At 45.2% G+C, this 14579-nt stretch overlaps 1 protein-coding gene across 4 annotated transcripts in view; it reads left to right on the forward strand.

Moving 5' to 3' along the window:
- LOC125453670 (interleukin-1 receptor type 1-like) overlaps positions 1 to 14579 on the forward strand; it is a 65073-nt gene that overhangs the window by 28997 nt on the left and 21497 nt on the right. For all 4 annotated transcript variants that reach the window (XM_048533520.2, XM_048533521.2, XM_048533519.2 and 1 more), the window contains 2 exons: positions 3318 to 3573; positions 14093 to 14276. In XM_048533520.2, coding sequence (XP_048389477.2) covers positions 3318 to 3573; positions 14093 to 14276 — 440 coding nt within the window. The remainder of the gene's footprint in view (positions 1 to 3317; positions 3574 to 14092; positions 14277 to 14579) is intronic.

Below are 14579 nucleotides of genomic sequence, written 5' to 3' on the forward strand. Positions count from 1 at the left end.
GGCTTTCACTAACACTTGTTTCCTGCTGAATAGCTTGGTAGGCCCCTTCAAAAGCCATTAAGCATGGGGCTCGATTCATATTGGTCAGACTTGGAGGATAGGAAACTAAATAGGTTTTATGTAATGCAGCAGCTTTCATCATTCATCTTCAAATGCAAGAACATAAATCCCCAGGCCTTAAGATTTATTTTCACATCTGAACATGTCCTGCCTTCTGGATTACTGATCTGAAAGCATAAAAGAAAGCTATTTGTCTGATGGAATAAACGTGAGGTTCCTTGCCCCTCAGTGCTACTCATTTTTGTTAACTCCCACAGATGTTGCTGTCAGTTCAAATTTAAATTTGTTATGCTATTTTATTAGTAGTATGCTATTGGATTTTCAAAGGGAAATTCTGCCAGACGCTTTGTATCAAATTTTAGTTGTTTATTTAGGAGCATTGATGTCTCTGAAGCAGTAGATTGAGTGTTCACCATAATTTGAGCTCATGATTTGAGCTGATTCTTCAGGATTTAAGTTGTGCTCCATCATTGAACATGGCTTTTTAATGAGAGAACTCCTGGGTGCGTGAGATCTGAACATAAAGATATTAGCTCCATAAGTGCTCTTGGGCTGGATTTCCACCTCCGACTGGAGGCAGGAATTAGGCACAAGCAAGATTGGAAAATTGAGTTCCTGGAGGGCATCCCTGGATCTCACATTGTAGCTTTCAGTCTGAGGTTTGAAGAAGCTGGCAATTGGAGTGCCTCGCTGTTAGTGCTGTTGTATTTGTTGTCTAGGTGGGCCTGCTTCAAATTTCAATCACCAGTCATGGGAGAGAGCAGTGTTTCTGGTAGCTATGGTGTATTTGGTGTGAATGTGGAAGGAACCGTTGTGGTTAGTAGAAGCGCTGAATGACTCCTCTGAAAGACTGAGAACAGTGCTCAGCTACAAAACCAGTGGTGTAGTATTGCCATCACTTGTGATCAGGAGTGCTAGCAGAGGAAGTAAAAATGGAATCATGCTACTATGAAATTTACCTCCCTGAGTAGACTGGGATAGATCCCATCAGGACCTGGGGACTTATCTACCTTAATGTTTTTTCAAGACACCCAACACCACCTCCCTAATACCAACATGCCCCAGAATGTCAACACCTCTCTAATTTACCATCATTCATGTCCTTCTGCCTGATGTATACTGATGTGAAATACTCATTAAGGACCTTATGCACTTCCTCTGGCTTCACTGGTAAATTCTCTCCTATGTCCTTGAGTGGACCTACCCTTCCAAAAGTTACCCTCTTGTTCCTAAAGTACACATAAAATATCCTGAGATTCTTGTTGTTCCTACTTGTCAAGGACATTTCGTAGTCCCCAGTAGTCTCCTAATTCCTTGTTTATCATATTTCCTGCTTCCTTTACATCCCTCAAGGGCCTTGCCTAACTTCAGTTTCCTAAACCTTACATATGCTTCCTTTTTCTTTTGATTAAACTATCAACAGCTCTTGTTATCCAGAATTTCCCAATTTTGCCATCCTTATCTGTCATCGTCACAGGAACATGCTGGCTCTGAACTCTGGTCAGCTGGCCTTTAAAACATTCCCATATATCATTTACCCTTAAATGATTGCCCCCGATCTAATTTCTCTAGTTCCTGCCTACTCATGTAGTAATTAGCCTTCCCCTAATTTAGCACTTGCACCCAAGGACCAGTCTTATCCTTATCAATAATTATCTTAAAACTTGGAGAATTATGACCACTTTCCCAAAATGATCCCCCACTACAACTTCGAGCACCTGGCCAGGCTCATTCCCAAATACACAGTCTAGTATAGCCGTTTCCTCATTGGATTATCTATATGCTATTTCTAACATTTTATGTATTTTGTTTCTGATTTCTAACATTTGCAGTATTCTACTTGTATTTGAGCGAGCAAATATCCCTGCTATGCATAGCTTCCAGTTTGATCAAATGCTGTTGGACTGTGGCAATGGCATCCATGCAAAATCCAGCGTCCCACACTTCTCCCTTTCTCCCCATTCACCCATTCGATTAAGTTGCTGTTTGAACATTTTGTCACATCGCACATGTACTGTGGTGAATTTCAAAGTCCAAGAATGATGTGGCAACACCACTGCTGAACTAGCTGGCCGGAGTGAGGGATGCTTGTAGACTTGGAGTCCTGCACTGAGAGTCAAAAACTTACATTCACCTCCAGGATATCCTGTACTGTTTGATGCAGCACTGCTACCGTGCAAAGTAGATTTCAGATTGACCCAAAAACTCAAGCCTAGATATTCCTGTAGGCTGCTAACAGCAGCATTTTTGTTCAATCATAATCTGTAACCTCATGGCTTTGCATATTCCCAACTCTACTATCACCATCAAGCTGGGAGATCTACCCTAATTCAATGAAGCGCGTAGGAAGGCGTTACAGAACAAATGTAAAACTGAGATGTCAACCTGGTGAAGCTACAACACTGGAATACTTGGATGCCTCACTTTAGAAGCAGCATTTGATTGACTGTCTAAGTTTTGCAGTCCTGCTACATCCAGTCATGGAAGACGGTGCACAATAAACAACTGACAGGACGTATAGACTTCACAATTATCGCCCTCCTCAACAATAGGGGAGTGTAGCACACCAGTATGAAAGATAAGGCTGAAGGATTTGTTTTCAGGCAGAAGTGCCAAGTTGATCCAGAGATAGTAGGAACTGCAGATGCTGGAGAATCTGAGGTAACACGGTGTGGAGCTGGATGAATACAGCAGGCCAAGCAGCATCAGAGGAGCAGGAAAGCTGACATTTTGAGTGTAAATCTGTCCTCGCGTGCGTTGCTGTCTGTCTTTCATTGTGTCAAAGTGTACTAAAGCAAAACTTCAATTTTATTTTAGAACTTCAGAAAATAGTTATGGTTGTCAGGTCGTTCTCTACCTACTTATTTTTGGTAAATTATTTTCACTTCGTTTTACTTACATTTAATAATGAAGTTCCTATACTTTAAGAAAATTAGTGGCCTACATTTGGTGACACAGTGCAGAAATGGATCTCGAATTGCCATAAGTTGCTGCAGAAAACTCCATTAGATGTTGGTGGGTAATTATAGGTGTACAGTTTTCCCTTCTCGTCAGCACTACATGTAGTTTTGAAATCCATGCAATTTGTTTCGGTTTACTTTCAATGTCCTTTTTTCAGAGCTTCACTGACTTGAAGAGATTATTTTCTCAAGCGCAGACAAAAAGTGATTAACCACTTATTGTGTCTTGTAATAAATAATACGTCTGTCTTCCAGTACTTTTGACTCTTGTTGCACCATTTTTATTTTTGTTTGTAGGATCATGCTTAGACAAGGGTATTGATTTAAATCGCCACTTTGTTCTGGACGGAGAAGGAGTTGCCATTAGCTGTCCTGAATTGGAATTGGAAACATCTGAGGATACACCACAGAACTACAGTGTGATGTGGTATAATAACAAAACATTTGAAGTAATTACAGCCGACAAAAAGGAAAGGGTACATGTAGAGGATGATTTGCTTTGGTTCCTTCCGGTATCATTAGAAGAGAGTGGCTCCTATGTCTGTATTATAAGGTAAGCTTTCACTATTCTCTTTTAAGTGTTGAGATGGTACAGTCTGTAGCTGTTCCTTCTAGGCCAAGTTTTCCTCTGAGTTTTCCTGTAAGACCATCTCTAGTTCCCAGCCACATGGACAGCATTGTGTAGGAGCACTAATACAGTTAAGAGCAGCAAGGGAATGCTCTGGAGTGGTTTAATGCTTTTGTAAGCTGTAATCATCATTTACTTTACAATTTTGGTTTGAAATGTTTTGTGTTGTAGAAAATGTTTTTCTACATGGCCTTTGTGGCCGGGTGCACACTGATGCTAAAGATAGTGCCCTTATGTTAGTGTGTTTGCGCAGTATGAAACAGATTACCGCAAGGCTTAACACCTACTCTGCGAAGTATTGCAGGATACCTGCAAATGCAGTGACACTAATCTTTCAGCAGACCGGTAATCTGCTGAGTCACATTCATTATGGCAGGATTTCTATTTGATTCGTTCGTAGGATGTGGGTATCACTGCCTAGGCCAGCATTTATGTCCCATTCCTAGTTTACCTGGAGAAGTTGATGGTGAACTGCCTTCTTGAACCACTGTAGTCCAGATGGTATTATTTCATCCACGGTGCTGTTAGAGAGTTTCACTGTTTGATATGACAATATAGTTCTTAGTCAGCGTGGTGAGTGGCTTAGAGGGAAGCTTGCAGGTGGTGCTGTTCCCATGTAACTGCTGTCCTTGTCTTGCTAGATGTAAATAGTCATGAGTTTGGAACGTGCTGCCTAAGGATCTTCAGTGAATTTTTGCAAAGCATCTTGTACAAAGCACACACTGCTGCCACTCTGCATTGGTGGTGCAGAGAGTGAATATGAGAGCTAGTGGAGTCACACTCCTGATTCTTACCTTACAGAAGTCAGACGACTTCGGGGCATGAGTTATTTGCTGCACAGTTCTCAGTATCTGACCTGTTCTTTAAAAAAGCTGCATTTATATGGTCAGTCTATTTACTTTTCTGGTCAAAGGTAGCCTCCAGGATGTTGATAGTGGGTGATTTTGCAATAGAAATGCTTTTCAGTGCCAAGAGGTATCTTTAGAATCTCTTTTGTTGGAAATGGTCATTGTCTGCCATTTGTATAGCGTATATACTACTTACCACCTATCAGTCCAGGACTGGTTGTTGTCTCAGTCTTCCTGCATTTTGATACGTACTGCTTCAGTATCAGAGGAATCACCAATAAGTGCTGAACATTGTGCAATCATCTGTGAATATTCCCACCTCTGATTTTGTGATGAAGGGCAGGCCATTGTTGAAACAACTGAAGGTGGTTGGACCTAGGACCTCATTACGCTGAGGAACTCCTACAGAGATATCCTGAGAATGGGTTGATCAGTCTCTAACAGTCACATCAATCTTCCTATGTGCCATGTATGACTCACACCTTTGAAAGGGTTTTCTTCTAATTTCCATTGGCTCCACTTTTTCTGGGATTTGTGATGCCTCACTGATGCTTGTTCTGCACTAGGACTTTAACTATGTGGTCAGCAGATACTCCTTGCCTCTCTGTAGCTTCAGGCTTGCCATGTTGACTCAAGTGGACTTGAAGCATCCTCTGTTGCCATCAAGACTGTTACCAGGATACTGAGCAATGACCTACATTTAGTCTCTGGCTATGTTTCCAAACCAGCTGCAAGTGGAGGGGAAGATAGTATCACTGCACTAGTAAACCAACCACTTCGACTCATGTTGTGGAGGCATGGGATTGATCCTCACCATGGTGGATGGTGAAACTTGAATGCTTTAAAATGCTTTAAAGCTGGCCTAAGGATGACGTGTTTGTTTTTTGGTTCACAAGCATCCTTTAGGAAACAAAATCTGCCAACCTTACTTGTTCTGTTTTGGAGTAGCAGCTCTGGTATACAGTTGGAGAGGAGTTGCCTTGGAGTCTCAATGTTGACTCTGGATCCCATGAAGTCTCATGGTTTCAGGTCAAACAAGGGAAGGGGAACCTCCTGCTAATTACCAAGTTCCTGCTGCCCTCAGCTGATTAATCAGCACTTCTCCATGTTGACCACCACTTGAAGGAGCACCGAGGGTGACAAGGACACAGATGCAGAATGTAGTCTGGGTGGAGAATTTCCGTGTTTCAAGTAACACTGGCTTCGTAGCAGTGCTACTGACCAAGTTGGTTGAATCAGAAAGGACATAGCTGCTAGACTGGGCCAGCAACATTTGGTGAGGAAACTAACAAGAGGGAGCAATCTACTTGACCTTGTCCTCACTGATTTGCCTGTTGTAGAGGCATCGGTCCACGACAGCATGAATAGGAGTGACCGCTGCATTTTTGTTGTGGAACTGAAGTTTACTTTTAAAATTGAGGATACCCTAAACTATCTCACAGTAAATGGGTTAGATTTCAAATGGATCTAGAAACTCAAAAGTGAGCATCCTGTGGGCCATCAATAGCAGCAGAAATAAGTTCAAACACAATCTGTAACTTCATGGCCCAACATATTCCTACTCCATCAATCTGGTTCAACAGAAGGTGCAGGGAGATAGGCCTGGAGCTGCACTGGGTGTATGTAAAGATGAAGTGACAATCTGATGAAGCTTTACAGCTTGACTTGCATGCCAAATAGCAGAAGCTGCATACAGTAGATGAAATTAAGCAACCAATGAATGAGATCTTAGCTCAACAGTCGAGCCACATCCAATTGTAAATGGTGGTAGACAATTAAACAACTAACTGGTGATGGAGGGGCAACAAATACCCCCATCCCCGACAATAGGAGAGTCCAGCACATCAATACTTGCATCCACTTTCAGCCACAAGTGTGGAGCGGACGATCCATCTCAACTTCTGCGGGGATCCCCAGTATCATAGATGCCAGTCTTCACCCAATTTGATTCACACCATAAATATCAAGAAATGGCTTAAGACATTAGATGCTGTTCAGGCTTTGGGTCCTGACAACATTCTGGCAGTAATGCTGAAGATGCGTGCTTCAAAACTAGCCATAACCTAATCAGGCTGTTCCAGTGTAGTTACAACACTGGTATAGAAGATAGGAGCATGGGTAGGCCATTCAACCCCTCAATCCTGCTGCACCATTCATTGTTTCATAGCTGACCATTGAGCTCAGTACTCTAATCCTGCCCTCCCTCATGTCTGTTGATCCTTTTAGCCTCAAGTGCTGTTTTTACCGCCTTCTTGAAAAAGGCATCTACTTGATAATATGGAAACTTACTAGTTATATCCTGTACACTAAATCCGTGGCAGTAAGTGGTCTTGTAGGAATTGTCCTATCAGTCTAATCTGGACCAGAACCAAACTGATAGACAGGGTCATCGACAATATCCTCAAGTGGCATTTGCAAAGGAATAGTCAGATGCTCAGGATGGGTGGCATGATGGCTAGGTGTTAGCACTGGCATTTTTATTCATTCACACGATGAAGGCATTGCTAGCTAGGCCAGCATCTGTTACACAGAAGGCACTAAGAGTCAACCACATTGCTGTGAGCCTGGAGCCACATATAGGTCAGACCAGGTCAGGATGCCCCTAAAAGGCATTGGTGAATCAGATGGATTTGTCTGACAAACATTAGTGGTTTCATGGTCATCATCAGACTCTTAATTCCAGATTTTTATTGGATTTAAATTCCACCATCAGCCATAGCGAGATTTGAACCCAAGTCTCCAGAACATTAGTTGGGTTTCTGGATTAAACTTCAGTGATACGTCCACTTGGCTATCACCTCCCCACTGTTGCCTCACAGTGCCTGGGATCTGGATTCGATTCCAGCCTTGGATGACTGTGTGGAGTTTGCATGGGTTTCCGTCCTGGGCTCCAGTTTCTGCCCTGGACTCCAGTTTCCTCCCACAGTACAAAGATGTGTAGGTTAAGTGGATTGGCCATGCTAAAATGTCCATAGTGTCCAGGATGTGCAGGATTGGTGACTTAACCATGGTAAATGTGGGGTTATGGAGATAGGGAAAGTTGATGTGGATTTGATGGGCTGAATGGCCTCTTTAAACACTGTAGGGATGCTTTGACTCTGTGATTCTGACCTTATTACAGGCTTCATCCAAATGCAGACAAAAGAACCAGCTCAGAGGTAGGGACACTACGTCTGTACCTGCACGTGCCCCAGAGAAATTCTCCATTGATCCTGTTCAGAGATGTTATTACTCACCTCAAGAACAGATGGGACTTGAACCAGGGCCTCCTGTTTCAGATGTAGTTGCATCATCACAGTACCACAGTTGCCCGCAGACATTCATGATGATAGTTCAAGACACAATGCTCTTCAGCTATTTCCTTAATGATCTTTGTCATTTGCTCAGAAGTTGGGATGTTCACACGTGATTGTACAATGTTCAGCACCATACGAAGCTCCATAGATACTACTGCAGTTCGTGTCCATTTGCAAAAAGACCTGGACAACATCCAGGCTAAGGCTGACAAGTGGCAAATAATATTCGCACAGCTCAACTGACCATCTCCAATAATAGAGAATCTAATCATCTCCTCTTGATGTTCGGTGGCATTACCATTGGTGAATGTCCCTCTACCAACATCCTGGGAGTTACCATTCAGTAGAAAATGAACCCAATTGACCATATAAGAACTGCAGCCTGAAAAGGAGGCCTGAGGCTCAGAATTCTGCAGTATCTCTCCTTTTAATCTTACCAATGCATGCCAACCATCAACAAGATATAGGTCAGGAGTGTGATGGAATACTGTCCATTTTGCCTCGGTAAATACTGCTCCAAAAAAAGGTGGGAGGCTTGACACCATCCAGGACAAAGCAGGCTACATGATTGCCACTACCTCAAACATTCACTAGTTCTACGATTGACACACACTCAGCGCAGTCTACAAGATATACTGCAGAAACTCAACAAGACTTCTTACAAAGCACCTTCGAAATTCATGACCTCTACCTCCTGGAAAAACAAGGGCAGATTTTTTGAGGACATTAACAAAAGATTCATGAGGGCATAGACTTTGGTAAAGCTTTTGACAAGGTTCTGTATGTAAAGTGGTTAGTAAAGTTAGATCACATGGGATTCAGGGAGAGCTTGTCAGTTGGATATAAATTTGGCTTGATGTTAGGAGAGAGCACGTGGTGGTGGACAGTTGTTTTTTGGACTGGAGATCTGTGACCAGCGGTGTACCATAGGAATCTATGTTGAGTCCATTTGTTTGTGATTTATAAACAACTTCGATGAGAATTTAGGAGGCATGGGTAGGAAGTTTGTGGATGACACCAAACTTGTCGTATAGACAAACTGAAGAAGGTTATCTAAGATTACAAAAGGATCATGATTAATTGGGCCAATGGGCTCAGGAGAGGCAGATGGTGTTTAATTTGGATAAATACAAGATATTGTATTTTGGTAAAACAGACAGGGGCAGGACTTGTGCTTTTAACGGAAGTGCCCAGGGTAGTGTTGTTGAACAAAGGGACCTATGGGTTCAGGTACATAGTTCTTTGAAAGTTGTGCCGTAGACAGACTGGGTTGTTAAGAACGAGTTTTTGCCTTTGTTGCTGAGACCATTGGGTACAGGAATTGGGATGTTGAGGTAGTAATTGATGTTGGTGTGAGGCCTCTTTTGGAGTACTGTGTACAGTTCGAAAAGCGATCGTAAGATATTATTAAATTGAAGAGGGTTCAGAAGAAAATTACTAGGAAGTTGTCAGAATTGAGGGGAGTGTTTGTGTTATAAGGAGATGCTGGAGTGTAAGAGGTTGGGGGAGTGACCTTACTGAAGTCTATAAAGTCATGAAGGCCATAAATAAAAGCAACAGTAAAAATCTTTTCCCTAGGGTGGGGGAGTTCAAATCTAAGGGATGTGTTTTTAGGGTGAGAGGAGAAAGATTTAAAAGGAACATGAGGGCAACTGTTTCACACGGGCTAGTTCATATGTAGAATGTATTGCCAGAGGGAGTGATACATGCAGGTACAGTTACAACATTTAAAAGAAATTTGGACAGGTACACGGATAGGAAAAGTTTAGAGGGATGTGAGTCAAATGCAGGCAAGTGGGACTAGAGTAGTTTGGAAAACTTGGTCGTCATGGACACGATGGACCGAAGGGCCTGTTTCTGTAGGACTCTATAGCAATTGATCTATGAGAATAGCAGCAGCTACATGTTCCACTCCAAACACACAATCCTAACTTGGAACAATGTCACCGATTAACTGTTTGCTGGGTTTAAATCCCAGAGCTCCCTTTCTAAAGGTACTGGGACTTGCCCACGCTCCAAAGACTTCAACAGTTCACCTCGTCAAAGGCAATCGGGGATGAGCAATAAATGCTTGCCTGGTCAGCGTTGCCAGACCCATGAACGGTAAATGAAAGTCCTTTTTTCTTCCGTTCACTGGAAGAATTGTCATGTGATATTGCAACGTGATATCTGTGCAGTGAGCTTCCTCATGCAGAGATCTGGAATCTTGCTCCCCTGCTTGCCTGTGGTAAGAAAGAATGAAATGAAGTCTGCTCTCTGTTGAATAGACTGCCTCAGTGACTTAGCTTGCTCATCAGAGGACTGCAAGAGGTTGCAAACATCTCCAGCTCCAGCCTGGAAAGTGCCAGACATGCACAAATTCATTTCTTGTGGCCTGTTTCCAGGAACAGGCACTGCGATCCTTGCTGTCATGCAAGGTTGATGCTTGAAATTAGAGCCCTTCAAATACCACAAACATGATTGAGTTTTATCAATTCTTTCTGAAAGGTGTTGTTAAAAAAAAACAAATGCATGATTTAAGATAACAAAGTGTGGAGCTGGATGAACACAGCAGGCCAAGCAGCATCTCAGGAGCACAAAAGCTGACGTTTCGGGCCTAGACCCTTCATCAGAGAGGGGGATGGGGAGGGGAACTGGAATAAATAGGGAGAGAGGGGGAGGCGGACCGAAGATGGAGAGAAAAGAAGATAGGCAGAGAGGAGAGTATAGGTGGGGAGGTAGGGAGGGTATAGGTCAGTCCAGGGAAGATGGACAGGCCATGGAGGTGGGATGAGGTGGTAGGTAGGAAATGGAGGTGCGGCTTGAGGTGGGAGGAAGGGATGGGTGAGAGGAAGAACAGGTTAGGGAGGCAGAGGCAGGCTGGGCTGGATTCGAGATGCAGTGGGGGGAGGGGAAGAACTGGGCTGGTTTTGGGATGCAGTAGGGGAAGGGGAGATTTTGAAGCTTGTGAAGTCCACCTTGATACCATTGGGCTGCAGGGTTCCCAAGCGGAATATGAGTTGCTGTTCCTGCAACCTTCGGGTGGCATCATTGTGGCACTGCAGGAGGCCCATGATGGACATGGCGTCTGTGGAATGGGAGGGGGAGTTGAAATGGTTCGTGACTGGGAGGTGCAGTTTTTTGTTGTGAACCGAGCGGAGGTGTTCCGCAAAGCGGTCCCCAAGCCTCCGCTTGGTTTCTCGAATGTAGCGGAAGCCACACCGGATGCAATGGATACAATATACCACATTTGCAGATGTGCAGGTGAACATCTGTTTGATATGGAAGGTCAGCCTGGGGCCTGGGATGGGGGTGAGGGAGGAGGTGTGGGGGAAAGTGTAGCACTTCCTGTGGTTGCAGGGGAAGGTGCCGGGTGTGGTGGGGTTGGAGGGGAGTGCGGAGCGGACAAGGGAGTCGCGGAGAGAGTGGTCTCTCCGGAAAGCAGACAAGGGTGGTGATGGAAAAATGGCTTGGGTGGTGGGGTCAAATTGTAGATGGTGGAAGTGTCGGAGAATGATGCGTTGTATCTGGAGGTTGGTGGGGTGGTATGTGAGGACGAGGGGTTCCTCTGGGGGCGGTTGTGGCGGGGGCGGGGTGTGAGGGTTGTGTTGCGGGAAATGCGGGAGATGCGGTCAAGGGCGTTCTCGACCACTGCGGGGGGAAGTTTGCGGTCCTGGAAGAACGTGGACATCTGGGATGTGCGGGAGTGGAATGCCTCATCCTGGGAGCAGATGCGGCGGAAGCGGAGGAATTGTGAATAGGGGATGGAATTTTTGCAGGAGGGTGGGTGGGAGGATGTGTATTCTAGGTAGCTGTGGGAGTCAGTGGGCTTGAAATGGACATTAGTTTCTAGCTGGTTACCTGAGATGGAGACTGAGAGGTCTAGGAAGGTGAGGGATGTGTTGGAAATGGCCCAGGTGAACTTGAGGTTGGGGTGGAAAGTGTTGGTGAAGTGGATGAACTGTTCGAGCTCCTCTGGGGAGCAAGAGGCGGCGCCGATACAGTCATCAATATAACGGAGGAAGAGGTGGGGTTTGGGGCCTGTGTAGGTGAGGAAGAGGGACTGTTCCACGTAACCTACAAAGAGGCAGGCATAGCTTGGGCCCATGCGGGAACCTATACAGACAACAAGCAAAACGAACGTCATCTATAAAATACCTTGCAAGAACTGTGACAAACACGACATTGGACAAACAGGCAGAAAGCTAGCCACCAGGATACACGAACATCAACTTGCCACAAAACGACATGACCCACTATCACTCGTATCCTTACATACAGATGAGGAAGGACACCACTTTGATTGGAACAAAACATCCATCCTAGGACAAGCCAAACAGAGACACGCACGAGAATTCCTGGAAGCATGGCATTCCAACCGGAACTCCATCAACAAACACATTGATTTGGAGCCAATCTACCATCCCCTGAGAAAAAGAACAGGAAATGACATCACCAACACAGGAAATGACATCACCAACCCAAGGAAACCTAAACAGATAAATAGAAAGTGGGACATAACACCAGCGCTTCGTCGGAGGCTCACTGATGATGTTAGCAAGAATGGTGACGAATCGTCTGAAAACTAACCTTCCAGCTCAGCGAGCAAACTCACATCCAGAACCTCAACCTGAGCTACAAATCTTCTCAAAACTCGCTATGATGGTTTGGTGCTCGGGGGTGGGGTCACGATCAAGGGGGCAGTAGGAGGAGGTGTCGGAGAGTTGCCGATTGGCCTCAGCGATGTAGAGGTCAGTGTGCGATATTACCACTGTGCCACCCTTGTCTGCGGGTTTGATGGTGAGGTTGGTTGAGTGGTCGAGAACGCCCTTGACCGCGTCTCCCGCATTTCCCGCAACACATCCCTCGCACCCCGCCCCCGCCACAACCGCCCCCAGAGGATCCCCCTCATCCTCACATACCACCCCACCAACCTCCAGATACAACGCATCATCCTCCGACACTTCTGCCATCTACAATCCGACCCCACCACCCAAGCCATTTTTCCATCCCCACCCTTGTCTGCTTTCCGGAGAGACCACTCTCTCCGCGACTCCCTTGTCCGCTCCGCACTCCCCTCCAACCCCACCACATCCGGCACCTTCTCCTGCAACCACAGGAAGTGCTACACTTGCCCCCACACCACCTCCCTCACCCCCATCCCAGGCCCCAGGATGACCTTCCATATCAAACAGATGTTCACCTGCACATCTGCCAATGTGGTATATTGTATCCATTGCACCCAGTGTGGCTTCCTCTACATTGGGGAAACCAAGCGGAGGCTCGGGGACCGCTTTGCAGAACACCTCCGCTTGGTTCGCAACAAACAATTGCACCTCCCAGTCGCAAACCATTTCAACTCCCCCTCCCATTCCTCAGACGCCATGTCCATCATGGGCCTCCTGCAGTGCCACAATGATGCCACCCGAAGGTTGCAGGAACAGCAACTCATATTCCGCTTGGGAACCCTGCAGCCCAATGGTATCAAGGTGGACTTCACAAGCTTCAAAATCTCCCCTTCCCCCACCGCATCCCAAAACCAGCCCAGCTCATCCCCTCCCCCCACTGCATCACAAAACCAGCCCAGCCTGCCTCTGCTTCCCTAACCTGTTCTTCCTCTCACCCATCCCTTCCTCCCACCTCAAGCTGCACCTCCATTTCCTACCTACCACCCCATCCCGCCTCCATGACCTGTCCATCTTCCCTGGACTGACCTATACCCTCCCTACCCCCCCACCTATACTCTCCTCTCTACCTATCTTCTTTTCTCTCCATCTTCGGTCTGCCTCCCCCTCTCTCCCTATTTATTCCAGTTCCCCTCCCCATCCCCCTCTCTGATGAAGGATCTAGGCCCGAAATGTCAGCTTTTGTGCTCCTGAGATGCTGCTTGGCCTGCTGTGTTCATCCAGCTGCACACTTTGTTATCTTGGATTCACCAGCATCTGCAGTTCCCATTATCACTAATGCATGATTTACATGTTTTCTCCTTCTATATAGTCAAGTAAAACATTTTTTGTTGAAAAGTTTGCTCAATTGGCTGGATGACTGGTTTGCAATGCAGAATGATGCCGACAGCGTGGGGCCAGTTCCCGTACTGGCTGAGGTTACCAAAGAACTCCTGTCTTCTCGAACTCACCCCTCGCCAGAGTCATGGTAATCCTCAGGCTACTTCACCTTCAGTCATCTCACTGTCTTATGGGAGAACAGCCCTACGGTCCTTTGAGACTATCGTGACAATTTTTTATCTTTAGTTTAAACAACTCACAAACATGTTAGTAATTTCATGTATTAAAACCATTCTAACGCTTCATTCACTTGCAGATATCCAACATCTTGCGTCAAAATAACTGTTTCATTAACAGTTACTCACTCTACTAGTGTATCGTGCTTCCAGAATAGATTTTCCTACGGGATGACTTCACATTCAAGGACTTCTAAAATACTGTCTTGTCCAGAGATCAGCAATTATCTAACCTCAAATGAATTTGAACTAACTTGGTACAAGGTAAGGAAGATATCATGTAGTATCTTTAAGCTTAGTATTTTCTGGTTTACTGATGTAAGTTGCTGCATTACCCAAATCAATTTAGACACAGAGTTAAGAATGGGATAGATTACTGACCACTTGCCTGGATGAGTGTAGCTCCAACAATACTTGAGAAGGTTGACACTGTCCAGGACATGGCAACCTGCCTGATTGCCATCTTTAACTTTTCACTCCCTCCATCACGATTGAATGATATTTGCAGTGTGTGCCAGTCTACAAGTTCCACAGCAGCAGCTCACTAAGGCCCTTTCAACAAAACCT

Source organism: Stegostoma tigrinum, chromosome 6 (genome assembly GCF_030684315.1).
Source record: "Stegostoma tigrinum isolate sSteTig4 chromosome 6, sSteTig4.hap1, whole genome shotgun sequence".
NCBI lineage: Eukaryota > Metazoa > Chordata > Chondrichthyes > Orectolobiformes > Stegostomatidae > Stegostoma > Stegostoma tigrinum.